Source organism: Hipposideros armiger, unplaced genomic scaffold (genome assembly GCF_001890085.2).
Source record: "Hipposideros armiger isolate ML-2016 unplaced genomic scaffold, ASM189008v1 scaffold_295, whole genome shotgun sequence".
Lineage (NCBI taxonomy): Eukaryota > Metazoa > Chordata > Mammalia > Chiroptera > Hipposideridae > Hipposideros > Hipposideros armiger.
Window position 1 is genome coordinate 441,243 of NW_017731645.1, and position 18,518 is coordinate 459,760.

Below are 18,518 nucleotides of genomic sequence, written 5' to 3' on the forward strand. Positions count from 1 at the left end.
TGTTGGTGTTTCTTTCCATTTCCACAGGCACATGATAGATCTGTCCCACATAAACGTGGCCCTGATTGTTGAGTGATTTCTGACAGGGGAGGCTGACCTTGCACTGCACACATGCTGTGGAGTTTCTCCGCGGAAGCCGCCGGCGCAGGACCGCACGAGCTGAGGTCTCTCCGTCCAGTCTTGTAACTTGTCCGGAGCGCTGGGCGGCCCAGCTCTGACTCCGGGAGAGCTGAACTGATGGGACGTGGTGGCTGGGGCTCGGGGTTAGGTTGCTTCCGGTTCTGTGGTCACCTCAGAGAACTGCAGTTTTTGTTTTCTTTTGTTTTCAAAGTGCTTCCAATGCATGTAGACATTGTTGTTCGTGATCTTCCTGTCTGATCGAGCACAGTGACTTAGGTTCAGGAGACAGCATCCGCGTCACAGACGCTGAGCATCGTTCACAGCAAAGAATATTTGATAATGGTTGCATTTATCTTCAGTGCAGGCTAGACAAGTTCTCCCAGCCAAGCATATCTTGCGTGACTTCTCAGAAAGGCTCGCAAAGGCTCTTACAAAACATGGATGGACATTTGGGTGGTTGTGATTGACAGTTGCATATCCAGGAAAGGAGGGCTCAAGGGTGCTTGGGAGTGGCGCCAGTGGTGTGGCCGATTCTGCTGCTTGTAAAGATCCCAAAAGGCCAACTGCGCATTCCTAGCTCCAGAGGGGCCCACCCACCCTTTTAACTCTTGCCAGATGAGGCGAGGATGCAGGTGGCCAGCACCACGCAGCCCTCATGGGAGGTCCCTGCTAGGTGGGCTGCATAGCAGACCTGCCAGGCGGAGGCAGTCCCAAGCTCGAACAAACCTGTTTGGTTTCTCCCTATTTTTAAATGCAGCCCAAAGTGGCATAGTCGTGTCATTGGCTCTGTGACATGTGACATTCTTTGGGAAGCTAGTTGCTTTAGCTTTTTTTTTTTTGGAAGGCCTTGAGTGTGTCTGTGCTGTCTTTAGATCTAAGAGAGCAGTGACACTGACCCTGGTGTGTCACTCTTGGTGGCATGTGGTGTGAGGATGGCTGTCTTACAGGGACGGCGACGCCCAAAGTGTAATTGAGTGCCACCCATGGCCATGGTTGAGTAATTCTGGGTAGGCGGCTGGCTCCTTTAGGCGACATACTTACTCCCCATAAAGCGACCTTAGTAAAATTCATTCTGGGCAAACACTGAAAAAGTGCCTTATTGCATTTCTGTTCGCTGAGGGGGTCTCACTGTCCCGGAGTTACTCTGATGTGGACCCGAGCCACTGGAGCAAATGACATGAGGGCACACTCAAACCTTTTAGCGTATTTAATACCTAAGGTGTCAGGTCAGATTCAGTCATAGAATGAAGGGGAATCGGAGCTTTTTGGCACCAGGTGCCTTTGGTTAGCGCAGCGGGGCCCAGGACGTGACGGAAGGCCCGTGCAGGCAGCCCGGTGCCTGGACCAGGACCCAGGGCGTGCGAGTTTGTGCCATCTTTTTTGCACGGCTGGTATTTTATGTTACTCTTTGAAATTAAATGGCCAGAGCTGGACGAGAGTATCCAGACCCTATGAGAGCTTGTGTAGCCTTGATTCTTAGACGGCACTGTGTGCTGAGAGAGGGCCTGGAGATGACGGTGGTGGCCAACAGGTGGTTGCTCCCAGGACCTAGCTCCCGGGACTGTAGGCTTGACTAGCCCTCGGGAGATGGCGCCATGTGCCAGCCCCGCCTCGAGACGCAGCAGTGAAGTGCCCAAGAAGTGGGTGCTGTCGCTGCCCACTCGTCACCAGTAGTGTAGACGTGTTTATGTAGAGAAGCGTAGTTGAGCCAGCTCCGTCCACAGTGGGCTCCACTGAAATGGTAAGTTTGGTGGCTGTCGCTGTAATGAAGAGCCATCCAGACCACTTCCCCACCTGGGCAGAGGGCGGATGGCAGGCAGGGCTCCGTCTCTCACTGAGGACGTTCCAGTGTAGCAAGATGAATTGAACACACTTTTGCCACTTTCTGGAAATAGTCTGTGTGTTTTGTGGCTTTGAAACCAAAAATCTGCATGTTGTCCGTGAAAGTAGGCATTTGAGTGTGTTTTTTCTAGTTATTGATGATAGCTAATCCTACTTGGGCAATGCGGCCACTTCATGGTCTCCTTTTGGCCTTGCCCAAGTGTGACGTGGGTGCCCGGGCTGTGCGCGCGCACACGCGTGCTTTTCACAAACCCCGTCGCAAAGCAGGCTTTCCCTGACAGCATGGCTTTGAATGGCTCCACGCCGAGGGTGCCCAGCGCTGGGAAAGGGCCTGTCCTTGCAGCGGGCCCGTGACAAAGCTGAGTTTCCTTGGAGGAGAGAAGCAGAATTAGAAAGTCACGGTATTTCCATTTTCGGTGCACTTCTCGCAGCGAAATCAGACCACCGTAAGCTGAATTCTTGGAAGATCTGTTGCAACCATTATCTTTGTTCTTTATTCATCATGCATTTAAAATGAGACGCAGAAGCATTTAACATACTGTGTAAATACGGACCTTTTAAAATTAAAATGTTATTGGAAATGCTTTCAGTTCCACACCATCTTAGCTATTTGTTAGTTCTTTTGTGTTGTCTTATCAAAGTTCAATGGATACAGTTCCATTATTGTTGATGTGTTCGTGTGTGTATTCGATTTTTATAAAGATGGGAGTAAGTCAATACATTTATCCTGACCTGTGTATTATTTGTTCACAAATTCAAGAAGCTTAAAGCCAGTGAATATCAGTATATCTCAGAAGGCAAATACAACAGGTGATTGTGTGGAGACAAGTTACTTTTTCTTTTCGCCTTACCGTGTTTTGATTTTGTGCTGTAATGTACGTTCACCTAGCCACCGACCTGAGCATAACCCGCCATTGCTGTTGGTCTGGCTGCGTTTGTTAAGTCCTTATTCTGACATCCTTCTAAAGGGGAACTCTCGTCTCTTTTTTCTAAAAGAATGTTGAGCGTTCCCTCTTCCTGGACAGGCAGCACCCTCAGTGGGTGCTTGTGGCCTCACCCTGCCTGGAAGGGGGGCGACTCCCTCGTAACCACGTTTGTCTTGGGTCGTCCTCACCTTGACTTGTAAAGGTCCTGGGGAAACGCTTGTTCACCCCTGGTTCTGTAGCGTCTGAATTGTGGCAGAGCTTAGATCCTGCTCCCAGGACTCTTTTCAAACAGCATTTTGCTTCATTTGCTTCATTCTGCAAATAGAGACTTGGTTGCTGGGAGGAGGCCGGGTGTAGGGGGAGGGGCAGGAGGAGCGGTAGAAATGGGGTGAGGGGCTTGCAGAGCGAAGGACCTGTAACAGGTGTTCATAATAACTGTTCTAACACACTGACCCCGGGGGTCGGCAGTCCGGCGGAGAGGCATGCGGCTGGCGGGACACGGGGGTCTCAGCAGGTGTCTGCTGGCCGTGCCGGCTGGAGGGTGGGAGGGCGCCTGCCTGTCAGGGAGCCACCTTGTTCTCCGTGGCCGGCAGCGGGGCCTGGCTGCCTTACAGATGAGACCTGAGGCTAGGCCTTGCTCTTAGAGCTGGTTTTGAGAGGCTATCACTTCTTTTCTTTTTGTTTTGGCTTTCAGTTTTTTTGTTCTGTTCTCTTTATTTTGTTCCTTATTTCTGTTGTTTGATTGAAGGTAAGCTCCCCTTGCTCGTGGACCACTGGGCTGACAGGGACCCTGTTGAGGACAGTTAGGTGTGAGAGAGGTCTGTGTGCACTGGTGCCCTGAGCCACCTCGCCGCCCCTGTCCCCTGGAGAGGCAGTGTGCTCACGTCGTAGGCGATGGGCTCCCTCGTGTCACTGTGTTCTTCCCAGGGTCATTTTTAATTTTCCTCCCTCCCTGCTTGTGGGACTCCATCTTCACTCCTTCTAGCAGGTAGAGCCCCTCCCCTTTGTTTGTTCATTTGTTTGTTTGTTTGTTTGGAGGGGGGAGAAAATACTTGAAAGGTATTGTTGGTTCTTTACAGATTTTAAGTGGCATTCTAAAGGAGAATTCACTAACCACGAGGGGGTGGAGGGTATGAAATGGGACTGGAGGCGCCCCAGGAAGGAGCCCCCCGGGAGCTTAGATTGTCAGTTAGGGGAAAGCTGAGACGTTTTGTATTTGATGAGCATTTCAGGGAACCTTTTCAACTATTTTTAAAACTTGTGAATGAAGTGTTCTTTCGGACCTTCTTAAATAAGAACTTCAAAGGCGTGTAGCCTTGATTTATTATTAAATCCTAAGGATTTTGTGTAAGGTTTTTTTGCAACCTATTTAATTTTCACCACTTAAAGTGCCCATGGTTTTATGTACTAGAACCAAAGCGGAACCCACTGATTCATATTGGATCCCAGGTATACCTGCTGGTAACAGGTGGTGGCAAGGGTCCTTGGTGTCACACCGTGTAACCTCCCTTTCCGGACACGGCTACACCTCCTACCCTCTCCTGTGCCCTGTTTTGGTGTCATCAAGATGAGAGCCAAAACAGGCTCTTTAGTGAGAAGTCGCTTTTTCCCCTTTCTTCTAACCAACTAAAATGTAAAAAGTCTTCATGTTGGTGTTTTGCTTTGCTTTATTTTACTAATTTTAAAAGGTATGTAGAAGAATACAGCCCTTTAGAAAGAAGCATCACGTAGTTTTTAAACTTGAGTCTGTCCCGCAGAGTGGACAGAAGCGTCATCTCCGTACATTGTGTGCAGCAGTTTGATAGACTCGAGGAAGTAGTCCTCCTGCCGCTCTTCCAACGTGGCTGTCGTTTAAATGCTTTCCAGTTCAGGGGCACGCATCACGGAAGCTGACGGTTAGGGGCTGTTTGGGTTTCGTGTGCTCTGCAGTGTTGTCGTAGAATATATAATTCAGGTTTTTACACGCACACGCACACACACATACACACATGCACACGCACCCCCCTCTCCTCCCCCGACATTTGCGCTGTCGACCGAAGAGCAAATAACCCTTCAGTTTTATATTCCGCTTTGCTTTTCACAGGCGTGGGATCCAGGTGGCTTCTCCTCTGTGAGGATTTTAATGCTCAAGCTTTAATTCCGCTGTTTAATTTTCAGGTTCCGCCACAGCAGAGCCCCAACCCGGTGTTTTTTTCATTGCTGAGCTGGTTCTCTGTGGGGGCGCTGCCTTCTCTGCTGCTGCTGCTGCGCTGCCCCCCCCCCGCCCCCCTTTTGTCTTGGACTTCCTTTCCTGCCTGGCTCTGCCCTCTTCCCGCTGCACCCCTGGATGTCTGTGCGCTGCCTTGCCCTCCTGCTCACTGCTGGGACATTCCCGCTCCTCTCCACTGTTCATACGTAGAATTCCACTCTGGGGTGCGAGCGTGCTATGAGTTGGTGTCCTGGGTGTGTGGTCACCTCTGAACCTTTGCTTCGACAGGTTTCTACTCAGGACTCCTTCCTCCAGGGCTTTGGTTGGAGAGAATAACGCTGGCATTCTGTTATTTTGCAGCTGGACTGTGGGCGTGCGTGGCGCCCAGAGGCGTGCGGCCGGCCGTGCCACTCCTCACCCCTTTGTCTTTGCCCTCTACTTCACAGGACCTCTTTTAAAAGCGTGAGCTCAGTGTTAGTACTAGCGCCTAGCCGCCCGGAACGCGGCCTGTCCGACTGTCACTGCCCTGGCTGACCGTGGCCTTCCTAACCGTAATGCGTGTGCTGCACGGCGGGTGTGCGCGGCTGGGGGTGGGGGTGCGCTGCGCGTCCCAAGCCGAGAGTGGGGTTGCGCGCCTCTGGGCTGACCTCCGCGTTTCCTGGCGGTCGCTCCGCACGCACACTTGCGGGGTGTGATGTGGCCTGTCGTACCCCACTGTTCACGCTGCACTAGTCGCTGTAACGACCTTATCAGGAATAGATGTGAAGAACAGGAGTGACGTAGCTGGAAAAAATGTATTGTGTGTATCATTTGTGTGATTCCATACTGAAAAATGTGTTTGAACTGTATTGTAATTTGAAAGATGTATTAATAAAGTATCTTGCAATTCCCGCTTTTGTTCGGTAGCTTCTATCTCACCCCTTGGGTTTGGCCCAGCCCTCACCTTACACATGTGGACAGGGCACTGCCCCTGTCCCCCAGAGACGGCTGGCCTGGGGTGGTGTTCGCCCCGACGTGTGTGCTCCCTGCAGCCCTTGGCCTTGAAACAGGTGTCTGACCGATGCCCCCGTGAAGGTCAAGGCGGCCGCTGGCCTCACCCACACTGCACAGTCTGCACGGGTCTGAAGCGACAACGCATCGAGTACGTTTTGTTTCATTGGAAGTGGGGAGAGTTAGAGTCTCATTTTCAGTTTTCTAAAGCATTACAAATAATTTTTACTTTTCAAAGGAAATTTGTATTCTAACACTGTAATCCTAACACTGGAATTGGAGGAAGTCAGCCGCCTGCGATGCCCCCACCGTCATTCCCTCCGTCCGTTTTCGCCTGTACACGTGGCGCCAGTGCAGTGGCTGTCGTGTGTGCATTTGCCATTTAAAGGATCATCAGTGCTTTTCATGTTGCTACAAATCTCTCATAATTCAAAACCTAGTTTGAAAATGAGGTGTTTTTTAATACCTTATTATAGATAAATAAAAATAAAGCACTCCAGGAACCAATGTTAAAGGAAAACATTCACAAGACCAGGTACCCACCTGCGAGCACCCCCCGTGTGGGGGAGACAGGCCAGCTCCCCTGGCCTGGGTCCTGTTCACATGGTGATGTAGGTGGGTGGCTTTCACAGGCCCCACACACTCTTCACCTCTTGAAACCCACCTTTCTTGTGTGTAAAACGGCAGCTTAATTGTGAAGAGCAAGCAGAGAGATCCTGGGGGCATGACTGCCAGGCCGGCCCAGCGAGCACGTTTATCCCCCTCTGTTCCTGGAACTGGGTGGGCGGCCCGAGGCTCGCTGAGGCCCCCATGTCCTTCACGGGAGGGAGGACCTGTCTGTGCTGCTCCCGAGGGGCGAGTGTCTTAACGGCTGCTGCTCTCAGCCGACCGCCAGCCTCCAGCCCGGGCCACCTGTTACAGGACTTGAGGCCTCGGCCACTCAGTGCGTTTCACCTTGGGATGGACATGTCCCAACTAGGGAATGGAAGGACCCAGCCCCTCCACAGCAGGGCGGCTGCCGGGGGTGGGGCGTGGCGGTGTCTGTACAGGAACCTGGCTCCACTCCAAACACCCCCTGCTTCACCGACAAGTGCGGCCTTGGAAGATACCCCACGTACATCAGTCTCCCCCGCTGGTAAGGGTGAGAAGGAGAAGGCCCTGCCTTTGGTTCCAAGTGAGGAAGAAGGGGGGGAAGAGGCTGACTTGGCAGAAAACACAGTGAAAAGGAGTGATTAATTTATCAGGTCTGATTTAATGGAATTTTTAAACCTAAATCAGAATCTGAAAATGCCTCGCGATTAAAGCCATTTTTCTTCTGCTTTGGTCCATCCTCCACGGATAAGTCCTTTGTCTAAAACCCAGCCTTTGCTTTGTGTGATGGACTCGACACCGAGCTGTCGGGCAGAAATGGGTTTCCAAATTTGGGAGTTCCTTGGAAGGTGGCTTCTCGTCTCACACGTTTGTAGGTGACGGTGTGTTTGCGACAGGCAGGCAGCCTCACAGACTGGAGGGCGTGGAGGACTTCTGTGTGGGCGGGGCTCCCCCATCACTTCTGTTGAAAAGCTGCGGCAGAGTCACCAGCGGTCCTCATGGCACGTTTTGCCTGTGTCAGCCAACATGCTTTTACTCAAAAGTGTGTTTCCGCATTTGAAGATCATTTACAGTCAGGTCTGCAGGGAAGCTGGAAGAGTGCCGCCCAGCGTGCCCCACGGAGCAGGGCTGTGCCCACGTGCGTGTGTGTCCCAGGGCACAGAGCCCAGTGCTTGTGGTTTACAGAGGGGTAGAACCGGGCTCCGAGCGACCGGCCAGCCAGAGCAGCCTGGACGGCACACGACCTCTGGGAGCCTGAAAGGGACTCGGATTCCAGACGCCGGCAAGGCGGCAGGTACTGCCCAAGCACTGAGCGTGTGTCCACGTGTGTCTGGCGGTGATGGGACAGGACGGCGAACAAGACCCTCCAGGAGTCCCACAGGGGCGGGGTATGGAGCGAGGGCAGGGCAGGGGGCACCTCGCAGGTACCCCGGGACTGAGACCAGGTGGGGCGAGAGCAGAGATTCGGGTGAAAGACCCCCCCTGGCACTGAGGCGGGTGGGTGTGACAGGTTCCAGCACCCCATGCCCGACCCCACCCACGAAGTCCCTGCACCTTGAGTGTCTCCGGCACCCCCTGCCCTTGCCCAGCCCACAGCCCCAGGGGTCTGGGGGTGCAGCTGGTGTCGCCCCGCCGCAGCTCCTGGGGCCACCGGAGGGAAGGGCGCCTTCCTCCTCACGCTGCTTGCCTGAGACCCCAGGTCCCTGGGAGGACTGGGGGTGAAACTCCACCCCTGCCCCCGTGGTTCCCATCTACCAGGGTCACCCCCACCTCAGTTACTGTCCCCCCCCAGGACCCTGCCTGCCCCATGGGTCACACCCTCCTCACGTCTCTCCACTGTTCCTTTTGTCATTATCTTAATAAATGTCATTTCCACCCCCGTTTTGAAGCAGCCAGTACCCAGCAAGTTCGGAGATTCGTGTGGACGTGTGTCCCCTGAACTCCCTCCCGCTGCCGCTCTCAAGGACGGCGTGGGGGGCACGCCACAGGTCACAAAGGCCTGGAGCGGCGTCGCTGACTTGAGGTTGTTGCCATGAGGAGTCAGGAAGGTGCAGGAGCAAGTCACAGCGAGTCCCACGTTTGAGGCGCCCCCCCCATCTTGCTGAAAATAAATAGCTAACTGAGGACCCCAGGAAACCGCTGTCACGTCCGCAATCCGCTCCCCATCTGACATCCCCAGGTGCTGACTCCTTCTGTCTTCATCCAGGTGGGGGACCCTCTGCTTTGGGGCAAGGTTCCTGTGCGCCCCTTTGCCCAGATCGTCTGGGTCAGGGGTCCCTCAGTAGCTCTGTGGCCGCTCCGTCTGTTCCCCAAGATGAGTCCGGGAGCCGCCCCTCTGGAGGCTGAGTGCTGCGGGGTCCTTCACTTCCACGATGACGGCGTATCCCCGCCTCTCCGTGCTGATTCCTGGGAAAGGACCCAAGGGGGGGGGGGGCTGCGCTGACTGCAGGTTTCAGAGTTTGCCAGCAGGTGGCGCCCTAAACAGCACGCTTTTCTGGGGACAGGACGCCGAGAGGGCAGCAAAGTGTCACTGCCTGGAATGCCCACTCTGGTTCATTCACTCGTCGCTTCACCAGTTCAGTGTTTACGGGGTGCCTGCCAGGTGGCGTTCCTGCAGTGACAGGCACTGAGGACAGAGCAACCGACACAAGTCGGCGTCAGAGCTGGACGGGACCTTGGTCTGGGGAGTGTGAGTCCAGCCCCTCTTTCACACGCGGGGACCCTGAGCCTGTCGTGGCAGGTGCAGGACGTCGCCGGTCCCATGCAGAGCTGAGAGCAGAGCCCCGCTCTCCAGGTCACCCCAGCTCATGTTGGAGTCACAACAAGGGAAGAGGACACTTCCCCACCACGGAGCATAGTTGGGGGACGCCTTTTGGGCACTGGCTTTGAGCCTGGAAAGACGATTCTTGTCACCTTGTGGCCACCCTGCCATCTGTTTTCACCCCGGACTCCACAAGGCCCGCCCTGAGCCCCCCTGACTGTTGAGAAGTGCTAACGTCTCCTCGCAGGATGGAGACTTTCTGCCATTCCAGACGTTTTCTGCACAATCGTGTGCTGTGGGCTCTAGAAGCGGTCGTGGAAGCAGAGGCCCCCCCACATCTCTAGAACTCACTGGGGACAGACACAGGGCCACTTGGATGAATTTAGAGGGCAAACGAAACAGCGCAAAAAACTTCTTAGATATTTTCAAATTAAAATACTTAATTTTGATAGCAACCTATTACATTGTCATTGAGACAAATGTGGAAAATACAGATGAGCAGAAAGAAGAGAATGAGGTCGCCTGGAAGGTCACCACCCAGAGAGGCACAGTCATGTCGTCTGGGTGTCTCTTGCTCAGCTTTTTTCTACAAATGCATAAATGCAAGCACGTGCACACACATTCACCCTCACACACTTGATCCAGATGTGTGTGGTGACCACACACTTCCCGCCTTCTGTGATGCAGGAAGGGGGAGCCCAGCCCTGTCCCCCAATCCGCTGTGGGCCCTGGCTGCCCCTCGGGGGCTGCAGTGAACATGGGGACCCAAGGCCACAGGAGGGGAGGGGAGGTCAGCTGGGAAGCCTCCCCAGACCCCTAAAAACAGGCCTCTGAGAGAGCCGGCCAGGGGGCCACGGTGTGACCAGGTGTGCCACCAGGGGCATGCGGCCAGGTCACCAGGCCTGCCTGGTGACAGTCCACCTGGAGCAGCCGCTGGGGATGCTTAAGACAGCAAAGCCTGCTCCCTTCGCCTGACACTCAAAGGCCGGAGGAAGTATTTTTAGACTCATTTCCCTGACCTAAAAAACCTCGTTTTTGACTGAACATCTAGTCGTTAGGACTGACACGGAGCTCTGCCTAGAAATAGCTCCGCGCCCCAGCTGGGGAGGCAGGTGTGGCCGCTGCCGTCGGGGATGGCACACATGAGCGCAGGTGTCTGGGGCCCACGGGCGGCGCCGGGTGGTTTTCAGTTAAATTACAGAGCTGGGAAGAGACGTAATGGCACTGGGGCTGGTCGTGAGTGGCATCTGTCGGCCCCTGGTCCCCACCGGTGCCTGTCCTGCCCCCTCAGTGCAGGTGTGGGGCGGCCCCGACAGCCCCTGTGGGAGGAGGGCGGGCCTGATGTGGCGGGCAGGATCTCAGCTCTGCAGATTTAAAAATAAGTTCATTCTTCGGAGCAATCAAGTGTGCTCCCTGCGTTGAACTGGGAACACAGAAAACAGAGCAAGTCTACATATATCTACGAAGACCCTGAAACCCCAGCTTCGCCTGTCTGTCATGGCCGAGCCCCCGTGGGGACTGCACAGCCGCCTCTGCCGCCGCTCTGGACACCTGGAGCTTTCATTCTTTGTCTCTTCATGCCCTGCGGTGCGGCTCACCTTCGGACGGTGCAGGTGCTGCCTTTGCTGGGGCCAGGTCTGGGCAGCTCTCACACCCACATCGGGAACTCTGGGCATGACTCAGTCTCCCCTTTTTGTTCTCACCCCCATTACTGGGTACTCTCAGCTCCCTTCCCCACCTCCGTTCCTTCCTGCTTCTCGGTCACTCACAGCCCTTGTGGAGAAAGGACGGTCCCAGCTCTGGGAAGGGCGGAGAGCTGGGGCCACAAGTGGGAAGTGAAGGGTCTGTGAGGCGGCCTGTGCCCGCACCCCAGGACGCACGCCTCACCTGGGATCTTTACCTGGTGTGAGAGGGAGGGCTAGGCCACAGTGGGCCCTGTCCCTCTGCCTCCGCTGCCCCTCGAGGAGCGTGCGCGATGCTGGGTGCTGCCAGGAGGAGGTGCCCTCCCTACCCCCTTCTCTCCCTCTGATCCAGCCCTGGCCGGTGGTGCAGAGCCCGCACTTTAAGACTCCCCACATCTCACGGGCAGGTCAGGAAGTCAATTTGTCACTGATCTGAACAAAAAGAATGAAACACCTCAGGGTCTACTGCAGGTAGTAAGGGCAAAGAGTTTTTACGAAACTTGGGCGTCAGTACCATGGATGTATGTGGGTAGAGAAGTGCTTCTCACGGCGGGTCGGTTGTAAGACAGAGCGAACTCCAGCGTGGGACGTATTCTGGACATTTGATGAGCATCCATCTATTAGATTTCTTTTCCTGGAACTTCTTCCTTAGAAAACAGAAAGACCCAAGAGGAAGGCTTTTCCTGACACCCAACTCCAGTGGCTTCACTGCGACCTGCTGTGGCCTCAGGTTGGCATCTAGGTGGCCTTCCAGGCTCTCATGAGCAGCAGCCGCCAGGAAAGTCTTCTGGCCAAAAGTGGCCAGGGACAGAGAGTGACCCAGGCTCTTCCCTCCATCCCCACTCACGCTCCGACCAGCCGTGGGGTGTACGGAGAGGACACTTTTCTTACAGGGCCCCTGGGCCGTGCGGGTAGCTGGAGAGGACAGCTGGCAGGACCGGCCACTGCGTTCTCTTTCCATTGAAAAGGTGCGTTCGGGGCAGCCCGGCCTCGTCTGGGCTGCTCAGGCCTGGGCTACGGACACTCAGGAGACAGCTGATGTGTGACACCAGGGATGACTGAGAGTGCCGTCACCTCCTCCACTTGCAAAGACTAAGCTTGTCTGCTCTGTGTGGGCCCATTTCTCCAGGGTCTCGCCTGACCCAGGTGAGGCCTGAGGACAGGTGCAGGAGCGGTCCCGCCTTCCAGCAGCAGTATTCCTGAGCTTAAAGGGACCTTTGGGTTCCCTGCCTCTCCTCCCTGTGAGGGAATGGAGGGCTGGTTAGTAGGGGCCACTGTGGCCTCATGGGTGTGTGTGTGTGTGTGTGTGTGTGTCCCTAAAGAAGAGGTGTGTGGCCACAGAGGCCACCACGACGTCTGTCCACGTGTGTGGCCCTGTCCTTTCTACAAACGCTCCCCCAGGTCATCTGCTCACCCTAAGGCGTGGGAAGTCCCGGCCACGCAGCGAAGTCGGGGTGCACAGTCCACCGACCGCTCCTTCCGCACGCCGCCGCGAGCCCCCTCAGCTCTGTACACGGTGCCAGAGGGGCTCCCTCCGCAGGGCCTCCCAGCCCTGGGACCCGCGGCCTCAGAGAAGGGGCAGGACGGGGATGGGAAGTCACCCCGCATTCCAACAGGGCATGAACACGATCCTCCTAGTCCCCCATCTCTAGGGTTCAGTTTTCCCACCACGGTCCTCTTCTCCCCTGCTTTTCATCCTGGCAGATAAGAATAAGGTCACCACTCCCTAGAGCACGGAGCCAGGCCTGGCGCGCGCGTGGGGGCGCGGGTGGGGGTGGTGGCAGCTGCGATGGGGGGCTTCCCCTGGGGCCACCAGCGGGAGGGGCTTCAGGGCGGCGCGGCGCTGCCCGCTCTAACTGTACCCAGCAGGTCCCCTCAACGCTGCTGTCTGGGGGGCTGAGCCTGTTGTCCCTCGCCCTCGCTTACGAGGTTTGCCTGGGCCAGCCCCCCCACCCCCCCACCCCCGCGCAGGCCGAAGTCCGGGCGGTGGCGCGCCTGCTCTATCCCGCCGCGACCACCAGAGGGCGCTCGGACTCCACTCAGGGGCCTCGGGTGATGCTGAACCGCTGGGAACGCGGGTGCAGGGGGAACGAAGGGGCGGAACTGAGGCAGGTCCCCGATCCAGCACCCCGCACCTCCCCAAGCCCGCCCCTCCGCTCCCTGCCGCCTTTCAAGCCTGGCGCTTACGCTGCCAGGGACAATGCCAGGGGACAGGAGGCCCTCAGGGGACAGGAGGTCGCCTGGGCTGGGCTCCCGGGAGAACTCCGGGGACCCATGTACTGGCCTGCCCAAGGGGCGGTGGCATCCCTCTTGGTACGGCAGCCTCTGGCCAGCTCTCCCTACCCCTGGCCATGTGCACCTGGGGAGGGCCTGGCAGGCAGAGAAGGAGCCGGCGTTCTCAGTGGAACCCGGAACTGGGCCGGTGGACCGCGCACAGAATGGAAGCTCTATGCAAGGGGAGAGCGGCCCTATACATGGGCCTTTGGGACACAGGAACAGGGAGCCCTGCCAAGGCGCACTCAGCCCTTCAGAGCCCCAGACTTGGGAGAGATGAATGTGCCATCCACAAAGATCACCAAGTAATAGGAATGGCCACCATCACAGCAACGACAATAAACCACGAGGTCAGCGGGGCGGGTCCCACCAGGGCTTGGCCCTCCGTGCTGACGCTGACCGTCCAGGCTCTTTCTGACACAGCGAGCATGGGGTTCCCACAGCCCCTCCTGTCCCCGCTCCTCTGCCAGGCGTCTGCTTTGCTGGGCCTGTTGGGTGGGCCAGTGCTGAGCGAGGGGGCAGGCACCATCTGGCTGGGGTTCAGATGGCATGGGCCAGCAGGGTGGCAGACTCAGGGTCCCGGGCAGGGCTTGTTCTGCTGCCTGTAAGTTGCTCTGAAATGGATGCGACAGCTCCCCTGGGGCCTGGCAGACCCAAGTCCCCGACCAGCATGAGGGCTGGTGTCCAGCAGAATGGGCCTCGGTCTCCTGGGACCCACAGGATTCCACCGGGAACCGGCTCTCCCTTGGGTTTTGGGCATCCTATCGCTTCTAACTTATCATTTTTCAGCTTTCGGTACCTTCTTATTTAAACCAGTTTCTCCCACCTGGGACCATAGCTGCCCTCACCCTGAAAACCAAAGGCGCCCCTGAGAATGCAGCCTTGCCTGGCAGTTTCCCTGTCTCCTTGTTGTCGGACCCAGACCTCGCCTCTATGGCAAAACGTGAATTTTAAGATTTTCTTTTTAATTTGAGGAAAACAATCAAGCTCAGCCCAAAAGAGAAAGACGGTTACCTCCACACAGAGGCGACTTTCCTGGAGTTGGGGGCATGAAGGTCGTGTGGCTGGCTTCCTCGAACGGCTGTTTGGTCCCAGCTCAACCCATGCTTACAGGTGATTCTTTCCAGCCCCGCTGACACTTGGTCAGCGTCAAGGTTTGCCGGTCACACGGCCTGGGGCTCTTCCTGGGCCTGTTACCCTCTCCCGGCCCGTCTGGCTCCCAGTGCCGGTGCCATCGATCGAGTGGGGGAATCCTTTGCATTCTCTGTGGCGGTGTCCACACCGCTGCCCTGGACCCAGCTGCCCTCCACGCCACAGCCCGGCTTGCTTTCCGGATGAGAGCTACAGCGGGGCTGGTGGCTTTTTTTTCTGCAAAGACCCAGGTGGTTTTCGGGATGGGGTGTCTCTGACGCACACGCTCAGCCCTGCCGTGCGTGGGATCGCGGAGGCGCCCGTGGGCAGCGCGTGAAGGCGGAGCGGGCGGGCTTCCAACATAACCTTTCTGATGGACACTGAATTTCATCTAATTCTCACATGTCGTGAAATATTACTCTTCCATAGATTCCCCCAACACTTAAACACGTATGAAATGAGGTAGTAGGCTGGCTTTGTCCCGGGCCGGGTTCCGGGCCTCCAGCAGGCGGCCTGGGGAAAATCGGGGCTCATGAAGCGTTTTGTGATTTGCTCAGAAGAAGTCATACGAAAGTCACTTCCCTGGGCCTCTCACGCCCCCCCCCCCAGTGGGTCAGTCTTTCCAAGGATGGACCGACCGCCTTTCTGCGTCATTACAGAGCCCAGGACGTGGGCGCACCAGCAGGCACTTGGGTGCTCTCCTGCCGAATGTTGCAGCCCACAAGCGTTCTTTGCGTGTCCCCCCAACATTTCCCATGTGGGTGTGATGCCGACAGCAAGGGGAGCTCAACCAGGAGAGGACAAGGGTGCTTTCTCCCCCGGGGCTGCGGGCGCCAGCTGGTCACAGGGGCGAGTCATGTGCTCCGTTGCTCGGGTGAAAATTCCCACGGCCTGACCGCACCCCCCACCGAAGGCACCTTGTCCTTCACACTTGCGGCACAGACTCGCGGACGACGGGATGGGACCGGAATTCTGCCACAGAACAGACATCGCCGAGGGTCTCTGTAACGTCTTTAATTGTTCAACAACAGAGCACAAAGATAACAGTTTCAAGTACATTCTGATACACGTTTTTGACAGGAGGAGATGCGCGTTCAGTCACAAGGGAGGCTGGCAGCCACGCCACGCGGACGCGGCACTAACGCTCGGCCCGTCGGCCCTGAAGACGGAGACGGGGGTGCCTCCGCCGGGGGGTGCGGCTGCACCTTCTTGATGCCCTATGCATGGTGTCTCTACAAGGTGGCTTCCTGTTGTTGCCCGTGAAAAGGAGAGTTCTTAACGTAAAGCTACAAGAATCTTGAAACGTGGGACAGGGACTGGGTAAGGAAACAGCATCGCACTGCCACCGCGCCCCGCCAGGAGGGGGCGCTGCCCGGGGCCCGCCGCCCCACAGCTGGTGGCCAGGACTCTGCCACTGGCACGGGGGCCTTTGGGGCCTGCAGCGCCAGACCAGCAGGGCTGCATGGCTAGTCAGGTGGGTCAACGCAGCCAGAATTGCTTCCGGCTTACCTTTGACCAACCTTACACACAGACATAAACAGTCAACAGAACAGAAACTACCAAATGCCACGAGGGTTTGTAAACCTTGAAACTGCAAACCACCTACATGACTGAAAAAAATCTTTTCCAGAGAAAAAAACCAAGCGCAGCTTCTGCCCGGAGGGCCTGGCAGTGGAAGCTTGCAGAGGGCTAGCTCCAGTGTGCAGGCCCTGCCTCCCGCCCCAGCACCGAGCCTGGGACCTAGGCCACACCATGCTGAACCCCTTATCGCAGACGCCCCCAGAGACCACAGGCCTGGTCTCGGGAGCAGCTTCTCCACACCTGCCCAGGTGGGACTGGGCTGTCAGGTTCAGTTCTGCTCCCCTAAATCGGACCAGCCTCCAGACAGGCTTGATCTGCTCAGCGGCCCCAGCCCTCCCAGGCATGCAGGCACAGCCCAGCCTGGTTACACACTTGGGCTCAAAGCACAAAGCATGACAGTAGCCTTCCAAAACACCAAAGCTCTCAAAGTGATGGCCGAGGGCAGAGCCCCTCAGCCGAGTATACAACGCAGCATCAAGCCTGAAGGACCTCCTCCCCCAGATCCCAAGGACTCAGGGCACTGACCACAAGGCACCCACTGAAGGAACCGTGCCTCAGGGACAAAAGTCCACACCTAACCATCACTGCAGACAGACAACTAGGATTTGGGGACACCAGCGTGGCCCAAAGACCCTGACACCCTGAGACCCTGGTGGCTGTGATCAGAGAGGAGGGAAGGTCAGGAGCCCACTGAGGGGCAGCTCAGTCCACGTGCTCCACAGTGGGTCTCCCACGGATTCCGTGGTGGGGCGTGGTTCAGAGAGCACCAACACCATGTCCTCTCCTTGGGGACCCTTCTTAAAGAGCCCCCAGGACTTCAGAAAGCAGCTAGGGACCTCCTCCCCACAAGGCCAGGGGGCTCAGCACTGCAACCTGGGGCTGCCGAGCCCGGGGAACAAAGTCACCAACAATTCCATGGAGTGAGAGAAAGCTCTGGGTGACTGCCCCAGGGCCACCTCCTCCAGGCCTAGTATGAGTGAGGCTGTGCTAGTTAAGGGGTGGGGGTGGGAGAAGGACAGAAGCCAGCACAGCACCCCCAACCTTCGGAGTGTAGGCAGAGTTGAGACTTCTCCACTGGTGAAAATAAACACGCAGATGTGGTTACCTACGGGATTGGTCTGAATTCACAGTATAAGCAACATATCTAAACAACACTGGGGACTCCTGTCAGCACTAGGTTCCCCGAACAAAGAAGCCAAAAAAGGAAAGAAAAAGGGCTGCGACAGGAATTCTTAGTTATTATATACTAACCAGTCTGTGCGTGGCACATTTTATTTCTATAAAACTATTACAAAATATTCAAAAATACAGTTTAGTAAATTTACAGCAGTTATTTCTCAATTTATTAATGCAAAAACATCCTTTGTTTATCTCTGTACAAACTACAGGCTCCATCCATGTGGGCTCATCACTATGTGCGCTTTTAAAAAATATTATTTTCTAATAAATTCTTTGAAGTTAAAAATAACAGAGTTCTTCCAGTTTGTCCAAAAAAAAAAAGAGAAAGAAAAAGGAAGAAAAAAATGTGTGTGTGTATGTGTGTGTGTGTGTGTGTGTGAGTGTGTGTGTGTGTGTGTAACAGTCTTGACTTCCAAGAATGTGGCCAAAATGGTGATGACAAAGCAAATAGTAAACCATGAAGATAGAGAGAGGAGGTGGCTGTTACATTGGAAACTAGTTAAATTAAAAATAATATATCTTCATATTTTACACTATTTCAAAAATGAAATGTAATTCAGTTAAGTATTGATCTCTCAAAAAATCTAATTTACAATTCTGTGTATAAAAATATAATTTGTGGACCCCCATGAAGCATGTTTTCGCTTACACTTGCTGAGAAGCAGGAGCTGGCGAAAGAGGGACAGAGGACAGAGTTTTGCTTTCTGAAAGTCAGGACCAGGGACATGTAGAAAAATAGACTCTGAGCAGGTCGCTTGGCCTCACAAAATAATCTCTCCCCCCTGTGAGAGTACAGTTCACATGACAATAATAAATTATCCAAGAAACAAACTATTTAAGGCTCGTGAAGGTCCGGTTCATATTATTTAAAACATCTATTCATACCAAACAAATAAATAGCCAGGAGAGGTGGAAAAACAAAAAAAACAACCAAAATAAAACAACCAAAAAAATTCCAAAAAAAATTATATATATATATATATATATATATATATATATGCTAAACACGACGACAAAACTTCCCAGGGACTTTGTTTCCTTATAGTCTACTTTGGGCTGTCCTACTTTATTATTATTATTAATTATTATCATCATTCGCGTCTCGTTCCGTGCGCTTTTCCGTGCGTCTCTCGCGGCGGCTCGCTGCCGCCCCCTCCGCCCGCCCCCCGCGCCCCGGCCTTCAGCTGGACGGGACGGCCACGCCGAGCGGGTGCAGGGCCTCACTGTCCAGCAGCCACGAGCCGATCCGGTAG

The 18,518-nt window shown here is 55.2% G+C and overlaps 2 protein-coding genes across 2 annotated transcripts in view; one reads left to right on the forward strand and one right to left on the reverse strand.

Moving 5' to 3' along the window:
- The window catches only part of RBM33 (RNA binding motif protein 33), an 85,994-nt gene extending 80,028 nt beyond the window's left edge, over positions 1 to 5,966 (forward strand). Inside the window, exon 18 of the mRNA XM_019659088.1 lies at positions 28 to 5,966. Coding sequence (XP_019514633.1) covers positions 28 to 76 — 49 coding nt within the window. The 3' untranslated portion in view covers positions 77 to 5,966. The remainder of the gene's footprint in view (positions 1 to 27) is intronic.
- Positions 5,967 to 8,935: 2,969 nt separating this feature from the next.
- Positions 8,936 to 18,518, reverse strand: part of SHH (sonic hedgehog signaling molecule) — a 19,080-nt gene continuing 9,497 nt past the window's right edge. Inside the window, 2 exon segments of the mRNA XM_019659085.1 lie at positions 8,936 to 9,063; positions 11,306 to 11,318. Coding sequence (XP_019514630.1) covers positions 8,936 to 9,063; positions 11,306 to 11,318 — 141 coding nt within the window.